The 21,626-nt window shown below is 39.6% G+C and overlaps 2 protein-coding genes and 1 pseudogene across 2 annotated transcripts; all 3 read left to right on the top strand.

Moving 5' to 3' along the window:
• The first annotated feature begins 1,181 nt into the window (after window positions 1-1,181).
• On the top strand, window positions 1,182-3,456 carry LOC147618586 (uncharacterized). The gene is made up of 3 exons (XM_086774427.1): window positions 1,182-2,772; window positions 2,959-3,024; window positions 3,113-3,456. The coding sequence occupies exons 1-3, from the start codon at window positions 1,185-1,187 to the stop codon at window positions 3,454-3,456; spliced, it is 1,998 nt and encodes a 665-aa protein (XP_086630553.1). The 5' UTR covers window positions 1,182-1,184.
• LOC147618585 (receptor-like protein 9DC3) lies at window positions 3,399-4,587 on the top strand. The gene has a single exon (XM_086774428.1). The coding sequence runs from the start codon at window positions 3,537-3,539 to the stop codon at window positions 4,575-4,577; it is 1,041 nt and encodes a 346-aa protein (XP_086630554.1). The 5' UTR covers window positions 3,399-3,536; the 3' UTR covers window positions 4,578-4,587.
• Window positions 4,588-19,341: 14,754 nt separating this feature from the next.
• LOC147618584 (uncharacterized) lies at window positions 19,342-20,747 on the top strand (annotated as a pseudogene).
• The last annotated feature ends 879 nt before the right edge of the window (window positions 20,748-21,626 follow it).

Here is a 21,626-nt window from a genome sequence, read left to right as displayed (position 1 = left end):
CTCGTGTACGTGTTATGTGTGTCTGTCGTAGATAGCTCCCTCTCACGATGTCGTGTACTCAGTGATGATCCTTCTACTTCTGTTCCTAGATGTTCTGTTATGTTGGCTTTGGTTGATGCCCGAACTCCTTTGTACGATCCGTGTCCTTCTCCTATTGTCCGTTGTCATACACATGGCAAAGATCCTAGCTATATCCCTCTGTTGGATACTAGTTTTGTCCATGGAGATGGACATGGCAAAGCCAGTGTCATGGACATAACTTTGTCGTGTGCGTATTGCTACCCCTCCTGAAGGAAACCAAGGCTTGCAAAACCTCCCCTCTGTAAAAAATAAAGCAAGGTCTCTGGTGAATCCAGTGAACGTTTGAAAGAGAAGAAAGTTGCATCTGATCCCCCCAGTGTGTGAATAACAAACCTATATAAAAAACTAAGCTATTGGAGTTGTTCGTCACTTTTGGCATTGGCAATGGTGATATGCACCTTGTATATTGGAAGTAAGTGAAAGATAGTATCTTCATGTGTGGAATTTCAAGGGATATGTATGACCATCTTTCGAATATGTATTTTCATGGTGATCGTTGTATATCCACTACTGTTAATACAAAAATATATTTTCTGTATAATTTTCCTACTAGTCAAGTGAATGGAACAAATTAATGCATTTTTTGTTTCATAAATTATTATAAAGTTATTTAACTCATTTCAGATTTATGATGATATTTTTTATTTCCAATTTTAATGCTTGTTGAAATCAAATTTGTAAATTGTTATTTATAATTATGGTCTTTTAGTTTACCTAAGGTTTGAATTACTTTGTAAAAACCTTAGTTTTGCATTAACTAGTTAATTAATTAATGGCTAAATAGGTACCCATGACAAAAAGCAATTAGATACTGGTTCGGTTTAACTAAGCTATTGGCTCAGGTTTGTTTTTGCAGGCTGCCCATGATTTTCTCATCGGTAATATGAGTGAATTACTTTAAAAAAAAACGCACTGCTCTTGTTTTTATATATATATATATTTTTGTGTAGGATCAGGCAGCGGACAGGTATCTACTATATTCTGGCCGCCGACTGCACAGGCAGCGTCCGCCATAGACACAGGTATATAATATATAATTCTGGCCGCCGCAGTTAAAAGAGAGGTCTTCGAAGGCTTTGGTATTGGTAAATCAAACTTGCTGCATGTTAATTAACGCCGTCGTGATGACACGCCCAGCTGCTCCCCCCCGTCCTGCCTTCCTTTCCTTCTTCGTCTTCTTCTTCACATGTCATCATCTTGTGCCCAACGCAGCCAGCAGTCTCGGCGCAAGCAAGACGACGTCCGTCGCTCGTAATAGTAATAGCTTTGCGCCCGCTGCCCACGTCCTCCTCCGCAAGCTCACGCCCCCTCCAGGCGCTGCTCCTTGGCCGCCAGCAAAGCAGTACGTGATTAACGCCCTCCTAGATTTCCGACAGCACGTTACGCACGATCCCCATCACGTTCTGCACACCTGGAACGAGAGCAATGATTTATGTGCTGAGTGGATCGGCGTGCGCTGCTCGGCTGCAGAACCCGCCGTCGGTCAGCTGGTACATGATGATGATGATCATCATCATCTACAGCTCATGATCTCGCTTGAGCTCTCTGGTCTCCACCTCGAAGGCTCCATCGCCCCCACCTCGCTGTCCTCTTTGCACAGCTCTCTGGCTTCACTGGACCTCTCCCATAACCACTTCTCAGGAGACTTAGCACTATCCTCGCTCACAGCCAACTGCTCCAACTTGTCCCTTCTCAAACTCTCCCATAATCACTTCACAGGCACAATACCCCCCTCCTTCATAGGCAGCTCATTTCAATTTGTAGACCTGTCACACAACCGACTGAGTGGCAGCATCCCACAGAACGTAGGCAACTGCTTGCAATTGAAGTCTCTGGATCTGTCAGACAACCTATTGAGTGGCAGCATTCCAAATACGCTAGGCAACTGCTCTCAATTGACGTCCCTGGCTTTGAGCGTTAACCACTTGACAGGCCGTGTACCGGGGTCTGTAGGAATGCTTTCCAAGCTTATTGTATTGGACCTATTCATGAACGAGCTCACTGGGTCTATCGCTTCCTCTCTGCAAAACTGCTCCTCACTTGTCTTCCTAACGTTGGGATTCAATAACCTGTCTGGTTCGATTCCGGATTCGCTATCTCATAACTTGAAGGTTTTAGGAATGGGTAATAATCACTTTACCGGTGAAATTCCATCCTCCCTGGGTAATTGCTCGTCCCTTGTAGCACTCGTGTTGCTCGATAACAAGCTCTCGGGTGTCATTCCGGCCTCTCTTGGATCACTCCATAGCTTGCAGTCGTTAGCTTTGAACCAAAATGATCTTAGCGGTGTCATTCCCCGCTCTCTGGGCAATTGCTCTTCTCTTCTCCTTTTGTATCTGTATAGTAACCACCTCTGCTGTGGCATACCCGCCACTCTCGGATCACTGTATCGCCTGCAGGAGTTGGATTTCAGCGACAACTATCTTACCGGTGCTATCCCCTGCTCTGTATTCGGCAATGGCTCCTCTCTTTCCTTAACTCTAATACACTTATTTGATAACCGACTTTCCGGCCCCATTCCCGCGACTCTTGGATCACTGCCTAGCTTGCAGCGCTTAGATTTGTCTGAAAACCAACTTACCGGTACTATTCTACCTTCTCTAGGCAATTGCTCCAAGGTGGAGGCGCTAATGCTGTACAGTAACCACCTATCCGGCCCCATTCCCGCGACTCTTGCATCTCTCCGACTAGGTACTGTATCTCATTTTGAATATTTTCTCCATCTCTACAACTAAAATTGTTTTACCTTAGCCCTCGGAAAATACCCCATTAGGGAGAATCTTGAAGAATTTCAAAATACCACATTAGGAAGAGTGAAAAGTTTTTAACTACTACTTAGTCAGCTCTGATCATACTTTGAAATAACTTTGATTTCAGGTACTGATCACGAGTCCTCAAGCTCGCATCATGTCTGGAAGGAGACTAAGCTTGCAGGCCAGCTAGGTAAGGTATCAGAGCCAAAAGTACAACACAACTGGTGTTTTAACAAAACAGGAGCTCATCCTAATTACCTATAGTATTGTCATTGCAGAAAACTCGAGCTCCATTCCAGTAGAAACTGGATTGTGTGCCTCACTGAAGTATTTAGAACTTTCTAATAACACTTTGAGCGGCCCTATTCCAACGTCACTCGGAATGTGTACCCACCTAGAAAGAATGAAATTGGATGACAATTTTCTCATTGGGGAAGTACCGAGAGAGCTTAGCAATCTCGAGAAACTAGAAACCCTTTCGCTCAAAGGCAACCAACTCACTGGAACTCTCCCGCTGTTTCTCTCCAATTTCTCTGAACTTGTGTTGCTTGACCTGAGCCAAAATATGCTTCATGGCAGTTTAGTATTGTCATTGCAGAAAACTCGAGCTCCATTCCAGTAGAAACTGGATTGTGTGCCTCACTGAAGTATTTAGAACTTTCTAATAACACTTTGAGCGGCCCTATTCCAACGTCACTCGGAATGTGTACCCACCTAGAAAGAATGAAATTGGATGACAATTTTCTCATTGGGGAAGTACCGAGAGAGCTTAGCAATCTCGAGAAACTAGAAACCCTTTCGCTCAAAGGCAACCAACTCACTGGAACTCTCCCGCTGTTTCTCTCCAATTTCTCTGAACTTGTGTTGCTTGACCTGAGCCAAAATATGCTTCATGGCAGTTTGGAATCATGCTGGTTTCTTCCACTCTCAAAACTCAGGATGTTTGCATTGGGTTCCAACCCTATCGGAGGAAGTATTCCTTCTTGCTTGGGGAATTTCTCCAAGTATCTACAAGTGGTGGATCTATCAAATTGTAATCTTTCGGGCACCATTCCGGATGATTTACAATTGCAGGCCTTCAGAACACACAAATTACCCGACAACAATCCTGATACGTATTATGAAAGCTTTGACTTAGCTGCAAAAGGATTGAATCTACACTACACTTACTTGCTCAAATTGGTAACCTCATTCGATCTTTCCGGGAATCAGCTAACTGGTAGCATTCCATCTCTTCTAGGATCTCTTGTGGACATGGTGTTTCTGAATTTATCAAAAAACCATCTCACGGGGTCGATTCCCGCAAATCTGCATGACCTAGAGTCACTTGACTTATCTCAGAACAACTTGAGTGGGGAGATACCTAGCCAATTATGTCAATTGACGTCCCTCTCTTTTTTCAATATTTCAAACAACAATCTCTCTGGTCCGATTCCTCAAGGGCGACAGTTCGGAACCTTCAGTGAGGATAGTTATTTGAGAAATAATGGCTTATGCGGATTTCCTCTCCCAAAAATATGTCACAATTCATCCACACTAGCACAAGCAAGGATTCATCAAGCTGTAATGACCAGAAGTCGGACTCCTGCGTGGGTAGAGTGGATCACAGAGACAATGTCAATCGAAGGATTGATTCTAGGTTATGTGATAGGTTTTGTAACAATGCTATTGCTATTTGCAAAATGGAAGAAGCTCCTCTCCATATTCTCCACCATCACAAGAAGAAGAAATCAAGAGGTCTAGATTATATGAAAAAAACCCTTTTCAAAGTTGTACAAGCTCTTAGGGCCAGTTTCCACACCATGCCTGTAGGGATAATGTTTTTTATGTTATTCAATAGATTTGCTTGTGATAATTTGTATGCTTTAAACGTTGTGCCAATTACTCATTGACATCCACTTCTAGGGTAGCTACCGAGATGTTTGCATCTGCACAATGAGAGATTTGCACAACATCAACATTAACATACTAATAGGCATACTCGCATTTGCATCCATAACTTATGGACACCGCAAAGATTGGCATTAACATACTAATAGGCATACTGGCATCATAGCTTATAGACTACACAGATTGGCATTGTTCCTTGCAAACCTTTGCTTAGTCCTACATCTTGTATGGCGGATGTTCAGCCAGAACCAAGATTACACAAAAGTTGCAGAAGTTTGCAATAATAATTCGTGGGGCCTTGTCACTAAAAATATAGCATCTCATTTACAATCACATAAATCAAACATAAAAGAAAATTGCAAGGAATAGAAGGTATTTGCCTTCAAGAAGCTTGACACCTTTAATCATTCAAGAAGATGAATAAGTAATTTGCATAGATATCACCAACGCTCTAGAAGCTCAATCCACCTAACCATCCCCGAGCTATCTTACTCACACTTGTGATGAAGCGAGAATGCACGAGCATAGTGATGAAGCCATAGGATAATCCCCCAAATCTGAGAGCATAGCCACAAAACCCCTAGGATAATCTCAAAAATCCGAGAGCAGAGAACAATGTTACAAGAAATACATGATAATTATTATTTTACAAATTCTACTTTAACTTTTCAAGCCAACAATTACGAAAAGTTATATTATAATAATGAAATAAATGTATTGGTGATTAGTAACGATGAAATAAATGTATTGGTGACTACCCTTCATCGATTATGCTTGAGTCAAATCCATACATACCAATGAGTCTATGACTGTGGTGGCTACGATACCAACGAAAAGGTATATTCCACTTGAGGAATCATCATCCTCCACATCACTAGCATCTTGTGATTGTTTGTTTCATCTTCCACTCTTGTGGCCATTCATGTGGTTGTCACAAAAGATAAGTTTTCCATTGAACTTTTTCTTCCTATGGGACTCGTGTGGATAATTGACATGTTTGTCATTGAAGTGCCCTTTGGAGCCACATCTTTGTATAAGTTGGAGGAGATGCTAAGTGATGCAGTAAAGCTTTAAAATTCCCAATGATGGATACAATGGTGAATCCCCTGAGTTAAGATAACAGTATGTAGCCTATGCTTCCGAGATTCCTGAAGTCCACATCTATGCTAAGCTATTTTGTAGTTTGATTTAGGGTACTCCACATATTTCTCCAATGCATGTGGCATGGTGAGTTCTTGCATCACCTCATCATTAGGGAATACATCCGACTTCATAAGAAGTAAATACCATGACCCAAAATTTAGAACTATTAGATGTATGTCAAGAGTTGCCACCATGTCTTGTGGTTTCTCCAAGAATATATCATCATGCAATACTCTCATCACTAAGGTAGGGTGAGCATACCAAGTTAGCACCTGAGTCATCCATTCAAGTTGGTGTATTGTTACTGTAATCCAGAGATCAACCTTTTTTTGGATGAGTGAGAATTGTAGAGCCGAGATCATCATCTTCCATGAGGTGGTTGGGGAACGGGGGCTAGAGATTAACATCGGAAGAGGAGCGGCACGGTCCCTGATTGTAATTATGGCTAAACCTCCCATATCCTTGTTTTGTATCTGTTCATTCAATTCTATAGGCCACCCTTGCTTGAGCTCTTGGTTCTCTTGTGCTAGTGTGCCACATATTTTTTTGTATTTGTCCCTCTCTTCTATCAAGTGGCATATGGAGTCTTGCATTTCCTATTGTTGTTTAAGTGATATATCTCCCAATTCTTGATACTTTTTCTCCACTTTTCGTAGCACTGTTCTATCACCTTTTTTGTTTTTGCTAAGTAGAGCTTTTCCTTGTCCTTTAGAATCTTTTAAGTCTTCACTAGTTCATCCCTCAAGTAATTCCTTTGAATTCCCACACGAGTGAGCAAACCATCTTGATATGTGAGAACTTTTTTAAAAGATTCCTTTTGTTGTTTATGATCCTTTTTCATAGTATCTAGTTGTTGCTCGAGGTTAGTGTCCATACTTTCTCCATTTTTCTACTTTATTAGCTTCTTATTGTAGAGTGGTTGTCCAATTGTTGGTCTTCTGAAGCTTCTGCATCAATCCCTCATTTTGCTTTTGTAGATTTGCTAGCTTTTCCATGGATGCTCAAACGTGATTTTGGAGCTCAAAGAGGCTATACCCCATCAAGTCATATGGCAATGCCACACTTTCCTCCACAGGTAGTACATCATCTGGTTCAGGAGTGAACGTGGATTTGTCACCAAGAAGATTTTTCCTCAGTTGGGAAAGAGATACCTTATGAGGTAGGGATGAATCCAACTTGTGGAACGTAAGGATGGGCATGTCTAGTTGTTCTTACTATGTAGAGCTGAATCTGGGCCACCTTCTCTTTTGAATGTAAGACCCTATGGTGGGATTATGGTGGGAGAGGGATTGGCAGAAGAGGTGACTGGTGTGGAATGAGTGGTAGGCCTGATGTGAGTATTGGGGCAAAAAATGTGGGTGAGGATTTGGGTGAAGAAGGTGGTGCGAGGTTGATAATAGGGGGTGGCACATCTACCAAGGATAGAGTCTCCAAAACCAAGTTTGGATCGACATTCTGCTGATAGGATACATCAAGTAGAGAGATTTCTATGATCAACATGGTGTTGAGGATGTAGGGATTTTCAATGACATGCCTGTGGTTTTTTGTGTAAGAGTCAATCTCCTTGCTAATGATATGTGACCAATCATCAATTTTGCCATTTTAAATGACCCAAAAGAGCTTTTTAGGGATCCGGTTTTGCCTTTCAAATCCTCTTGCTTAGATGAGGAGGGAGATGGCTTTGCAAGCTAATGCAAAGTTTGTCACATCAGCAATGGCATCATATAGTATTCCATTATTGTTGAGAGCTACACCATTAGCTGTGGGATGGAAGATGTTATCCAATCCATAAGCTCGATGATTGTGTAGTGGATCTACCACACCAGGAGATGAAATGTGTAAGAGATTAATGCTTTGGTGAGGCAGATGTGGTAAGTGTGATTTCACCATTGAACCACGGAGATGCATGTGTAAGAGATTAATGCTTTGGTGACGTAGATGTGGTAAGTGTGATTTCACCATTGAATCACGGAGACGCATGTTGCCTAAGACACATGGTCAAGAAATTTTACAATGAGCTTGCCATGGAAATCAATTCCCAAAATATGTGCCATGCTCCATAGACCTATCTCCTTTAATTTGGCTTGCACAAAGGGTTCTTTAAACACCAAGAAGCACTCTTAAGAGCCATATTCCAAATTATACGTAATGTTGTCTTATACTATTTTATCAGAGAGCAACCAATAGCCATTAGGTCTGTTAGTCACCAAGATAGTCTTCTTGTGAAGATATGTAGACTCCCCTTTAGGATTCCTCCCTCGGGGGCCTGTGGAACTTCACAATTTCATCTATAAAATTTTAGTAATTTTGTGACTGGCTCAAAGGAATTGAAAACATGTTTCTTATTTCAAAGATGTGGCAATGCAAACATAATACCACCAGGGATCCTTTGATGTTTTTTGTAGTTGTAGGTTGTAGAGATACCTTTGTCTGGATCTGGTGACAATTATCAATTTTGTCAATAGATTTATTGTTTTGATCTAGGTAAACAAAGATTGAGGCCACCTTCGTATAGGGTTTTTGTGTGGATTCGGTTGCCAAAGGTTGGGATATTGGTATCTAGATAAGGTGATTTCCCTGGTAGCATCCTTGGGCTCTTAAGCGCTCTTTGGGACCCAGATTTGTCGCAATTTCTTTTGTGTCTAGATTGTACATGTATAGGTGATGTACGCTTGTTTTTATGGTTATTATTGTGATGAATTGTGCACAGTTATTGTGTTTTATTATGAGTTGGCTGAGGTTGCAGATAAAAGTGGCCATGTGTTGTAGATTTGGGTACCCAAATGTTTACACTGTTGGGGGGCATTTTTGGGATTCCAAAATCCATTTGGGTGGCAATAATTGAGAGGCTTGGTCTTATGGTTGTTTGATTAGTTGTCTCTATTTTTTATGGGTTGGCTTGTTTAATGTTGGTTGTTTATTGGAGTTAACCTCTATGGTAAGAGAAACAAGTATAGAGGTTGACTTGGTTTAGGAATTGTTTCCCTTTATCATGGGTCATAATAGGTGTGGACCAAGGTAATTCAAGGAGGGAGTTTTCATCAAGGAAGTTTATTGTTTCATCCTCCGTAAGAAGGACATGGATTTACTGATTAGTAATCTTTAAAAATTTTGTCCTTGTATGCTAATCGACGGTACATTGCTGATGTCCCATCCAATTTCACCCTAACAACACTTCTTCACATAGTGCTAAAGGAGGTATAACAAATAATTTTCCTTTAATAGGTATGTCGGCAATTGAAAATACCATTTTGCATATGCCAACATAATCTACTAAGCATTTGCCTAGAGCATGCACTTGAGCAATTGTAGGAGTCAGTTCGAGTTTGCCAAAAGATGTCTAGGATTCATAAGACATAAGATTGCGACTTGTGCCACAATCTAGTAATCCTAATTTCATGAGGGATATGCAGCTTGTGGTCATGTGTAACCACAGCCTAGTAGGCTTTACTTCCCACTCTTCCTCATCTCTGATTCGTAGAACTTATGCCATGTTGACTTGTAACACGGCATTTGTATTTAATTTTTTCCTCACATTCTTTAGCTTCCTTGATAGTTTGTTTTTGCATTTCTTATTTCAATTTCATCCATTCTCGGGTGGCATGTATGCTTTTCACTTGTTAATGGCATAAAATATTGATGAAGTTTGCTGCCACCATTGATGTAGGTTTCCATAGGAATTCCATCCAATGTTTCCAATCGAACCGCACCACTTTTGGAGAATTCAAGAATTCTGTATGGTCCTAAGTCTCAAAGCTTAAGTTTCTTCTTTCCCTTCTTGATGTCATACATAAACTCCAGATCACCCACATGGAACTTACGTTTTTTGATATTGGGATCAAACCAATGTTTGCATCGTCACTTCATTGTCCACATTCTAATCACCCCATATAGTCGTGCTACATCCAACTTCTCCAATTCAACCAATCATCATGAGGCACAAGATTCGTGTGTTTTGCTGCCCACAAGGTGGGGATCAGCAATTCAATTGGAGTTATAGCATCAAGACCATATACTAAGCAAAAAGGTGTCATGCTAGTAGCTATTTGTAAGTTGTTCGATAAGCCCAAAGAGAAGCACAAAGTTTAAGTTCCCGGTCTAAAGCGATGCCCCCATAGTCTTTATCAAGATCAAACAAAGAACTTTATTAGTGCTTTCAATATCTTAGCACAACTAAGGGAAAACCACATGGATTTTCCTGTGTGCTATGTAAGCAAGCAACTCAATGATGTAGAGAAAAACTACACAACAACCATCGAACGAGAAGAATTGGCCATGGTATACGCAGTGAAGAGGTTTAAACATTACCTTTTGGCCAATAAGTTCATGTGTTTTTTTGACCATTAAGCACTTTTATATTTGGTGAACAAGCCTTATGCTACTAGGTGGATCACTTGATGGTTGCTAATTCTTATGGAATTCCATTTTATAGTGACAGTTAGAAAAGGCTCCTAGTATGTTCTAGTTGATCATATATCCAAATTTCCAAATTGAGATCTTCCCATAGAAGTGGAGGATGATTTTCCTGATGCATGCCTATTTCACTTAAGCATGATACCATATTAGAGCCATGAAATATCTTAATCCTTTTCCATTGGATGAAGATATCACTCTTGATTGAGCTTGTAAGTATATCAAGACAATTTCTCCATATACACTTATAGTAGCTAGAAACTTGTATTGGTGAGGCAAAGATGACATCTTAAGGCTATCATTCATGAGGACCATTAATTGAAATTCTAGAAGCCCATGGAGGAATTTGTGGAGGCCACTTTGCTATAGACATCACCTCACACAAAAAGTTTCAAGTTGGGATGATGTGCTGGCCTAAACTTTAGTGATGATGCAACCGAATTTGTAAAGTGATGTGATGTGTGTCAAAGATTTTTGGTGACTCAAAAAAACAGAGACCGCATGCCCTTAACCTTTATCATGTCTTTACAGCTATTTGGCAAGTGGGGCACTAATTTTGTAGGACCCATAAGTCGAGCAGCTCGTTATATGCAAGCTCGCTACATCATTGTAGCCACTTGCTATTGCACCAAATGGGCAGAAGCTAGGGCTACCATGTGCGTTGATGCAAGGTCGACAGTCGATTTTTTGTATGAAAATGTTATCACACAATTTGGCTTTCTCCTAGAAATTATAAGTGATAGAGCAACCCATTTTGTGAATAAAGTAGTGACATTCTTGTTGGACGCATTCATTGGTGATCCATAGGAAATCATCACCTTATTATCATAAGCAAATGGGATAGAATTTGTGCCCAGGCTGATGAATGTTGGAATTAGTGCAAAAATGGAAACCGAGACAACAAAAGAAGAAGATACGGCGAGAGGGAAAGATTGAGGATCCACAAACTCAAACGAATATTATCTAAATGGCTACCTCGAGGAGAAAGCAAAGCCTTATGCTACTTCACTATCTAGGCAATTGAACGATTCCAGACCAGACTCTTTGAATACTCTCCCTTCTTATTTAGGCTTGAAAGGAGAAATCACTTCAATGAGGGTGCCCATCTTCGAATGGGTAAGGAGACAAAAGTAATACGATAGGAATGAGAGCGGTAATGTCTACTTTTATCACACACATTGGGAGAATTCTTGTCAAAAGACCAAGCCTTTGGCAAGATATATACAAGAATGGATGGATGAGAAATTTGACCAGAACCCTATAGATGGGTCCGACACGAAGTCTGACGAGTACTCCTACAAATAATCCTAGTATCACTTGTAAAAGAAAATTCATGTCAACAAGTTTGGCAAGTACTTTGAAGGTGAGGAGCTTAACGGTACCTTGCCATTAAAACTGAAAAATGAAACATCTACAACGATCCTAGATGGGGGGGGGCTAGCATCATCATAGCCACACAAAAACAATGGGAGGAATGGGGATCACCAAATTTGGCTTCCACTATCTTTTTTTAAAAAATGGCTAATCGAAATCTTAGTGCCCATGTCCATGGGGTGTAATTAGGATCAACAAGTCAACCTCATGTGGACTTACCTTTGATCACATCTTTATTATTAAAAAAACCCATGTCCATGGGGTGTAATTAGGATCAACAAGTCAACCTCATGTGGACTTACCTTTGATCACATCTTTATTATTAAAAAAACCCATGCCATATGCTATGATATTAGGAACGCCATTTATGAGACAACTTTGAATGGTCCATGACCGAGGAAGTGACCACGTCTAATTGCACAAATCCGAGTCACCATCCTATAGAAAAATATTTTATTAATGTAGACTTTGTCACTATAGAACAGACTATTAGGGATTGCACTAGGATGATGATCTATCATCTATCGAATTGAACTTCGATACCACACGTTTTCCCAAACTAGGGAATGATGAAAATTGGCTGCATATCCTAGCAACAATTGATACGGTATCTAAAATAGGAGGTTCTTGCTTTTATAATGAAGTTGGGATAGAAGTAGCTTTCGTCATGATGGTGGATACTATTGTAAATTCAGAGACCCCCTATTAGGCTATACCAAGAATTGGGTTTGTGGAATCAAGAGCTCAAAGCCTCCTTAAAAAGAGCACAAGACACCTTATTTGAGCTCTAAGCATCTATTGGTCAACTTGAAAAGTCACACAGACTTCAAATGATAGATGACCATGTAAAAGACTCTAGGAAGAAGAATATTGCAGATATTAAGGAGGTAAACCTAGCTGAACTTGTAGAGTAGCCTAAGTCGGTGTACATTGCAAAGGACCTAGACCTTAAAGAGGAAAAAGACTTAGTCTCTTTCCTCAAAGAGTTTCCCAACATGTTTACAAGGTCCCATACTGATATGAAACGTATGCATCCTTTGTTTGTTATGAACACGATCCCCATAGTGGCAGAATCAAGACCAATTAGAAAAAGGTTGCATGAAATGAACCGTCAGCTTATCAAAGAGGAAATTTAAAAATTTTTGATGTAGGGTTCATCTATGAGATCAAACACAGATAGTGGGTGTCCCCAATTGTGGTTGGTGACAAAAAAAATCTAAACCTTAGGGTTTTCATTGATCTTAAGAAAGTAAACTCTACCATGGTAAAGGATAGCTTCCCACTTCCTTTTATGGAGCACGTCCTTAAGAGAGTAGTAGTTAAAGAAACTTATAGTTTTTGTGACAAATTTTTAGGATATAATCAAGTCATGATTGATCCTAAGGACCAACATATAAGATAACCTTTGCTACTCATCATTGGGGCATTTTTGTGCTTAGAGAGTCATGCCCTTTAGCCTTATCAATGCTCCAGCAACATTCCAAAGACTGATGAGTATAACCTTCAAAGAACTTCTTAAAAAATGATTAGAAGTGTTCATGGATGATCTCTGTGTCAATTCCTCTTGGAAAGAACACCTAGACTGTTTATGAAAAGTATTTGAGCTATGTAGTTTGTATCGCATCTCTCTAAACCCAAAGACTTGTCAGTTTATGGTACACCATGGAGTAATTCTTGGACACATTTTTTCATACAATGGTATATCCACCGATGAGAGTAAAATCAAGGTTATCATAGAACTTCCACAACCCCTTAACTTCAAGGGTGTCCAAAGGTTCATGGGACATTATGGATATTACTAGAGATTTATCTTCATGTACGTAAACCTAACTCGACCACTATACAGATTGCTCATTATCTTTGAATGGACCAAAGAATGTGAAGAGGCATTCCAGAAGTTGGCTTCACCTGAATAAACCAGATAGAAGGAAACTATCACTGATATAATTTGATCATCTGAGTAAATTGAACGCTTTTTTTCTAATCAAGATCAGGCACAGCCGTTGATCCACTCATTTAAGAAATTTATCAGGGAATTAACTAGCTACTCGAATCCTAGAGTAATCCTAAGATTTTTCAGTTTCATTATTAAAACTCCATTGATTCTAGCCTAACCCCATCCGGCCCATGGGTTAGCCACCACCCTACCACTGGAATTGGTGGAACCAAACAAGTACTTACCCACCCATAATTGAAATGCCTTTCTTAACTTTAGCTTTAGAAAACAGATACGCACACACTCCTCTTTAAAACTTTAATATAAAAATAATCCATTGACAAAACAGATACGATCACAGATTTCATAATTCAAAATTTCCATTCAATTCCTTGTTTCACAAAAACAGTACCACTCTGGACTCTCCATTGAGACCAGCTGGTCAGCAACAACGAGATCCAGTAAACAGATTACAATAATCACTTCGTCAACATACATATATATCTTCCTCGACATACGTATGGGTGTCCTAAGCACCGCGAGCCCGTGCATCGCCTGGTCAGAACCCTCCAGGATCCTCCTTAGGTGTCCTGGCACTTCACTCAGGGCCCGCTTCGTCGACCCTCGCCCATCATACCAAAAGCACACCATTTTTCGCCATACCCAGGCTGGTCAAGACCTAGGTAGGTTTTTGCCGCGTGAGCTGTCCCTCGAACACTCCCCGCCAGCTGTTGTAACTGAACTTCCCTTAGATAAACATATATGCCAAATGCTCCCTCTAGCATTTTGGCGTAAGACAATCCTTTTAAGAAAACAGGGTTTCTATGCAAGTTTTCAGTTTAGATTTTGTTTGAAAACCATGAATAATCTTAAATCCGTATCACAATACTTCTAGATCCAGGTCTGAATTCCAATTCTGAATTCCAAATAGAATTCCTCGAATTCTGTTAACTTGATCCTCAGATCAAAATCAAAAGTCTTAACTTAGTTTCAGATTCGGTGGGGGATTTGAGTACATTTTTTTTTGAAGTGGGCACATTGTCATTGATTGAAATTGACGAGGAATTAGGTCTTGGTCAATAGTCTGAATCAGAGTTTGGGTCTGGAAAGGTTCTTCCTAAACTATCTTTCTCGAAAGGTACTATTTCAATTTCTCTTTTTCTAAATTTCGTTCGATGAATATTTGCTTATAGATTTCTAAAACATGAATTTCGTATGAGAAATAAAATAATCATTTATCTCGATCTCCGACTTCGATAATTTAATTGAATTTTTCTCGTTACCATCTTAGTGAATATGAAACGGTAGCATTTCTTCTCACAGATTATCTACTTATTCATTTTTCTAATTTTTGTGAAAATTAAACAGAGGATTAAGGAGAACCCTTATTTAATTATAAAGATTCTATATGCATCTAATTATGCATAAAATCCAATTCTAATGAAAGTCTCACTTTTATCATCATAAAAAATCATTTATGTTGAAAATCACTCTTTTATCATGAAAGAATTTCATTTATGCATAAAAATCATTTATGATGAAAATCAAACTTTTAATATAAAAACATCTTTTATGCATAAAAATCATTTATGATGAAAATCACACTTTTAATATAAAAAATATCTTTTATGCATAAAAATCATTTATGATAAAAATCACACTTTTAATATAAAAAATATCTTTTATGCATATGTTTATGCATAAAAATCATTTATGATGAAAATCACACTTTTAATATTAAAAAAATATCTGTTATGCATAGGTTTATGCATAAAAATCATTTATGATAAAAGTAACACTTTTATAATTCAAAAAATATTCTTTTATGCATAGAAATCAATAATGATAAAAGTAACACTTTTATAATAATAAAAAATTCTTTTATGCATAGAAATCAATAATGATAAAAGTAACACTTTTATAATTAAAAAAATATTCTTTTATGCATAAAAATTAATAATGATAAAAGTAACAGTTTTATAATTAAAAAAATATTCTTTTATGCATACTTTAATGCATAGAAATCAATAATGATAAAATTAAAACTTTTATAATAAAAAAAATATTATTTTATGCATAAAAATCAATAATGATAAAAGTAACACTTGAAAATTCCAGTTCCTTGAACTTTGTTCCCATGAAGGTCATGGAAGGAAATGGTTCCATTGTGACAGTGTATATCAGCTTGATTTTTGTGGAGCCAATCCATTCCAAGGATCCCGTAAAAAACTCCCAGAGGTAAGACTTTGAACTGACAGTCGGTTACATTACCATCTAGATTGAACTGGATAAATTTGTCTCCTGGTGAGTGAAAAGAGTCTTCCCACTGGGCCAATTCAACTTGCATAGGTTTCCCTGATTTCTGTTTTAAGACTAGCTTACGCAAGCATCCATGGAAAATGAATGAATGAGAACTGCCTGAATCAATCAACACTACAAGAGTAGAAACCTGTAGAGCGACCCTTACGGGGGTCGCTACAGAAGTCGTTCCAAAGGTCGCTCTTGACCATCATTTAAACGACCTCTATAATGACATTTTTGAGATGCATAAACGCTTTTTGGGTGGCATAAACCACGTTTCAAGGGTGGCATATACATCGCGTTTGGGTGGCATAAACGACGTTACGAGGGTGGCATAAACCACGTTTTTAGATGGCATAAACGAGGCTGCAAAGGTGGCATAAACGACCCTATTTGAGTGGCATAAACACCCAAGTTTGGGTGGCATAAGTAACCCAATTTGTATGATTTTTTTTAAGCCGTTGGGGTCGCTTAAAAGACCTTTGTTTTGAATGTTTTTTTAAGCCAATGCGCATTCTCTCTCTCTCTCTCTCTCTCTCTCTCTCTCTCTCTCTCTCTCTCTCTCTCTCTCATACACATTATCTCCACTTGTGTCTCTTGCACACACATTCTCTCTCTCTCTTTCTCCCTCTCTCTCTCTCTCACACACACACACACACTTCACATAAACATTAGTCTCTCTCTCTCTCTCTCTCTTTCTCCCTCTCTATACACACTTGCCTCTTTATCACATACATCCGTACGTATACAAACATCATAAAAAATCTCTCTCTCTCTCTCTCTCTCTCTCTCTCACACACACACACACACACACACACACACACATACACACACACACATACGCACGCGCATTTGTGTATGATGACAAAAGACCCAAGAATCGACATACATCGACTTTTGAAAAAGCAATGGCCGACATCAATTACGGTAAGTATAAATTAAATTTTGCAATCAATTAACATTTAAATCTGTAGATTTGGGAGGTAGACACTTCAAGAAACTCTTGATAGATGTAACACATGTGCATCATGGCCAAAACACACATACATAAAGAAAATGTTAATAAAAGAGCGCCATCATTCTGAATGAGTGACTATATGTACCAAAAAATTGTCTACAAAATTAGCACTAAATGGCTCTATCATGACAATTTTAATCGGAGTCATCGGAGGAAGAGTCCTCCTCTTGTACGTTCTTGGGCGGTTGCGATAATAACCCTGCTGCTACCTGTCGAGCAACCTCGTCCATGTCATTCTCACCATGTTGCTCTTGCAATTAAAAATGTCTATTACCTATTTGAGTATAAAAAAGCCACATAACATATAACACATGCAGATCTTGATTGGCATAAAATAATATTTGATAGAATTACTTACAAAAGCATCGGGTGTCGGCATCTCCTTCTGTAGCACTCTGTAGCCGTAAATTGTGGCTCTCCGTATCTCGTCTGCATATGGTGCTCGACCATAATCCTTTCTCTGTCATTTAAACATTGCATATATATAAGTAAGAAGTGAATTGAATGTATATGAGATCATAGATACATGGATACCTATATATATATATACACAAATAGCTATAGATAGACGAACAAAAAATTTATGCACTTACAAAGAGTGCTCGAAAGCCACTAGAGCCCATCCGGCCAAGCCGAGAAGTGTGTCCTGACTGGACACGAGCTTGTGCTGCCTCCTGCAAATTAAATGCGCTTTTATATGAATATATAATTAATGCTATTCAAGAAGTACCTATCATATGCATTGAGTGAATCAACTTTGTGTACCTTCTGTTGAGGCCATGTCACTCTCAAGCGAATCTCTTTCTTGAAGTGCCGCCAAGAATCTCTGCACATTGCAGGTTGGCGTGTATGCTCAAGAACGGCTTCAAATTTCCTAAGCATTTAACAACAGTGTGTTACAAGGTTTCACAATTTACGATCAATAAACATATAGATGGATATATAAACACATATACATAGGTAGGTGGATAGATAAATAGATAAATGTAGCGGTCTGTATGCGCTATGGATGCTCAATTGGGTGCATTTCGAGAGCGTACTGGCTCTCCGAATGGACATCCATACTGCATACGGACCGGTCGACGGTCCGTATATGCTATGCTAACGCATTTGGGTGCATGTCAATTACATCTTGAAGAACTATTTTGTGCAAGATTTGATAACGTTGTCGGGGATTAAGCAATTTGGGAGGGGAACCGGCTAAGCACCGAGTTTCTTGCTGTGAGAGATTAGCACCCTCGCAGGTATTTCTTTACTTTTATTATCGAATCAAAAGGTACAAATAGGGTTGTCGAACCCACTCTGAGAAGCAATAACAACTCTCATGGACACCTCTTGCGAAGACCCTTCTTTTGGCTGGCCACACTTAATTGTACTCTCAAAAGATGATACCAAACTTGCGCTTCCAGCGTTGGTGTTCCAACCAATAAAAGAAGCTTCCAACCAACAAGGATGTTCTCAGTCCGCATGTAGAGTTCTCTGCCCGTGTGGAATTCTTGGCCCATGATGGCACACACAACCCATGATGGTCTCAGCTCTCTGTCCACCGTAATCCAACTCCACGTTTACTCTCTAAGTGAGAGAGGGCACCTCTTATTGAGTAAATCTTCTCATGCATGAACTGATGAGGACATAATGTCACCAACCTGTATTAAATAAATCTAATACATACATTAATGACTATTACCAGAAGAGCTATAATGGACACCAGAAGCTCCTAGACTGATTAGGGAGAGGTAGTCCTAAGGTTACTGTAAGCCTCTGATATAGACATAAGTACATTAAGAAGGTATGATTACAAATTAACTAGTTTTTGCTGAGGGATGAACATTATTCCTAACCTGGGGATAAGTAAATATGCATTGTGCGCTACCATAGCGTTTACAAACACTTCTAGCACGATTTTATGTGTATTATTTTTGTTCAAGTTTTCTTTGATTTTTAATGATATTAATATGACATTAATATTTTATGAATGCAGATTTCGAGTCATCCTCTAGGACACCGCCTCCTCCCACTCTTCCTGTGCGTCCATCTGTAGTTGCGAGAGGAGATGATTCCTCTTCTTCCACATCATCTACGACACTAGGTGACTCACAAACATATTACGTTGAAAGAATCCCATGTTGGTGTGCAGCATGCCATGGTACTCATCGACGAATGCGATGCATATGTTTTGCCCATATGGAGCAGTATGGTCCATATCCTGATATGCCACCGCAAGAGGAACGGGAGCATCCCATGGTAAGTGATGTCATTTTAGAACTATGTATAAATTTATATCCAAGTTTACTCTGCACTATTAATCATGTTCCATGTGTGTCTCACCCTTCATATAATCAACAATGATGCATTATTCAGCACGTACCAGTTCTACATCCTCGATTTCATGAGGATTGTGAAGACCATGGAATTGATCCTTCATTCCTTCCATGCACACGATATGGTCAAGCCGTTTTTCAGTTGCAAATGGAGGCATCATCAACTTCTTTGCCCCTCTCGGTGCCCAATCAGAGACATTGGGTGATCATCCAGATCATCCATTGCCTGATCGTCTTCTATCTCTCATTCAAACGTACGATCGTAGACGCTATGGAGGATGGTTGGGAGCAGCCCTTCTAGCAGACGGAGAGGTTTTCAGCTTTTGGGGTGCTCGATATGTGATTGCACCATCTACCATTCCCAATGGTGGACGAGGTCTCTTTATTGCACAGGATTTACGCATGCTCGCAAACTCAGAGGTGACTCTTATGTCATTTTGTGGGCCCATTTATGGTTGGGACGCATGGCATGCACTTGTTCGCTTTATCAAAAGTATGACAACATATGGGCTTTGTGCTAATGCGGCCTCACTCACCGAAAGAAACATTAGATATAATTGTGGATCGTGGCTTTATATTGATGGAAGACCCTATGCTCAAGGAAATATAGCAGGGCTAATCAATAGTAGTAGAGGGAGAAATGAGAGAACAAATTGTACCTTTATGGAGTGTGAGAATAGTCACGAGCCATGTTATATGATTAGAGATGTACCCATATATATAGTAGTGTGTGCTACAAGAACATTACAAGCTGGCGAGGAATTATTTGTAAATTATGGATGGCGTCAGCCATCACCAGCCCCTCTTTGAGAATGAAATTTGAGATAAAGTGTCGGCCTCTTAAATTATGTATGTTTCAAATAATGTATCCAGCTTTGTAGCCCACTCAGCATTTAATTTTGATAAATATTTGATGATATATTTCATTGTCTCGTCAAGAAGCCTTCAATAAACAAACCAACACGACGCAGGATACATTGGCCTCACATGACGAAAAACTCACACGTATCAGTGAGAGAACCCAATAAAATGTACCAGGAAATGTGGGATCTTGGGCAAGCATAGTAAAGAATGGGCACACAAACTCGGCCACCACTACCACAAATGATGAAATGTATGTCATTGAGGATGAAAAATAATACAACGAACTAGAGAAAAGGAAGATGAACATAGTAGTGCGAGGCATTCCAGAAACGGACACAGAACAAGTGCTTACATTGAACACGGACATCACGGATATCATTTCCACTAAATTTGGTATGCATGATGTTGTGGTATACGGCGCGCACAGAGTAGGGAAGAAGAAGCCCGAAACCAACCGGGCAATTGTATGCACACTCCTAGATGCACGAAAGAGGGCCATTATCCCTGAAAATGCTCGCATATATCTAAAAGATAGCCCATTATACATAAGTGAAGATAGAACGCCGAACCAACAGAAGGCAAGAAGGGAAGCCTATGAAGCACGCACCAATAAGAAAACACCCACCACGAAAGGGGGAGAACAGGAAAAATGACAAGAGGAGGCCCATGGGACCACAGAACTACATGTAATAAGCTGGAATTGCTATGGCTTCCCCTGGCACAAAGGGGAGGGGCTCATATAAGTCTTACCACAAGCGGATGTACTTTTCCTATTGGAAACATGGGAACATGATACATGCAAGATACCACATGTTGATGGGTATGTCACACACTCTCTGTGGATGCCGAGTACAAAGATGATATGTCAAAGCATTTAATGTTTGCATCTATGACAATGGCTTTATAGTTGGTAGAATCCAAGTCAACTTATGCTAACAAATCTTTCGATAGCATAGGTAGGGGTGGTTGAAAATCATGAGTATCCTTCCAAGTATCATCATTGTGCATCATCTTCCTCTGGGTATGATTCATCATCTTGTGTCTTGTGTTGTAGATCCTCCGCTTCCTTATCCATTGATCTATGAAAATGGAAAAGTTGAGAGTGATGACCATAAGTCGATTGGTGTAACGTGCTTTTTGATTATATCGAGTTCCACTCTTGTGGCCATTCATGTGGTTGTCACAAAAGATAAGTTTTCCGTTGCACTTTTTCTTCCTATGGGACTCGTGGATAATTGACATGTTTGTCATTGAAGTGCCCTTTGGAGCCACATCTTTGTATAAGTTGGAGGAGATGCTAAGTGATGCAGTAAAGCTTTAAAATTCCCAATGATGGATACAATGGTGAATCCCCCGAGTCAAGATAACAATATGTAGCCTATGCTTTTGAGATTCCTAAAGTCCACATCTATGCCAAGCTATTTTGTAGTTTGATTTAGGGTACTCCACATATTTCTCCAATGCATGTGGCATGGTGAGTTCTTGCATCACCTCATCATTAGGGAATACATCCGACTTCATAAGAGGTAAAT

The sequence above is a fragment of the Cibotium barometz genome, chromosome 34 (assembly GCF_041138505.1).
Source record: "Cibotium barometz isolate CiBa-2024 chromosome 34, ASM4113850v1, whole genome shotgun sequence".
NCBI classification, from domain to species: Eukaryota; Viridiplantae; Streptophyta; class Polypodiopsida; order Cyatheales; family Cibotiaceae; genus Cibotium; species Cibotium barometz.
This window is presented reverse-complemented; position numbering and strand designations above follow the sequence as displayed.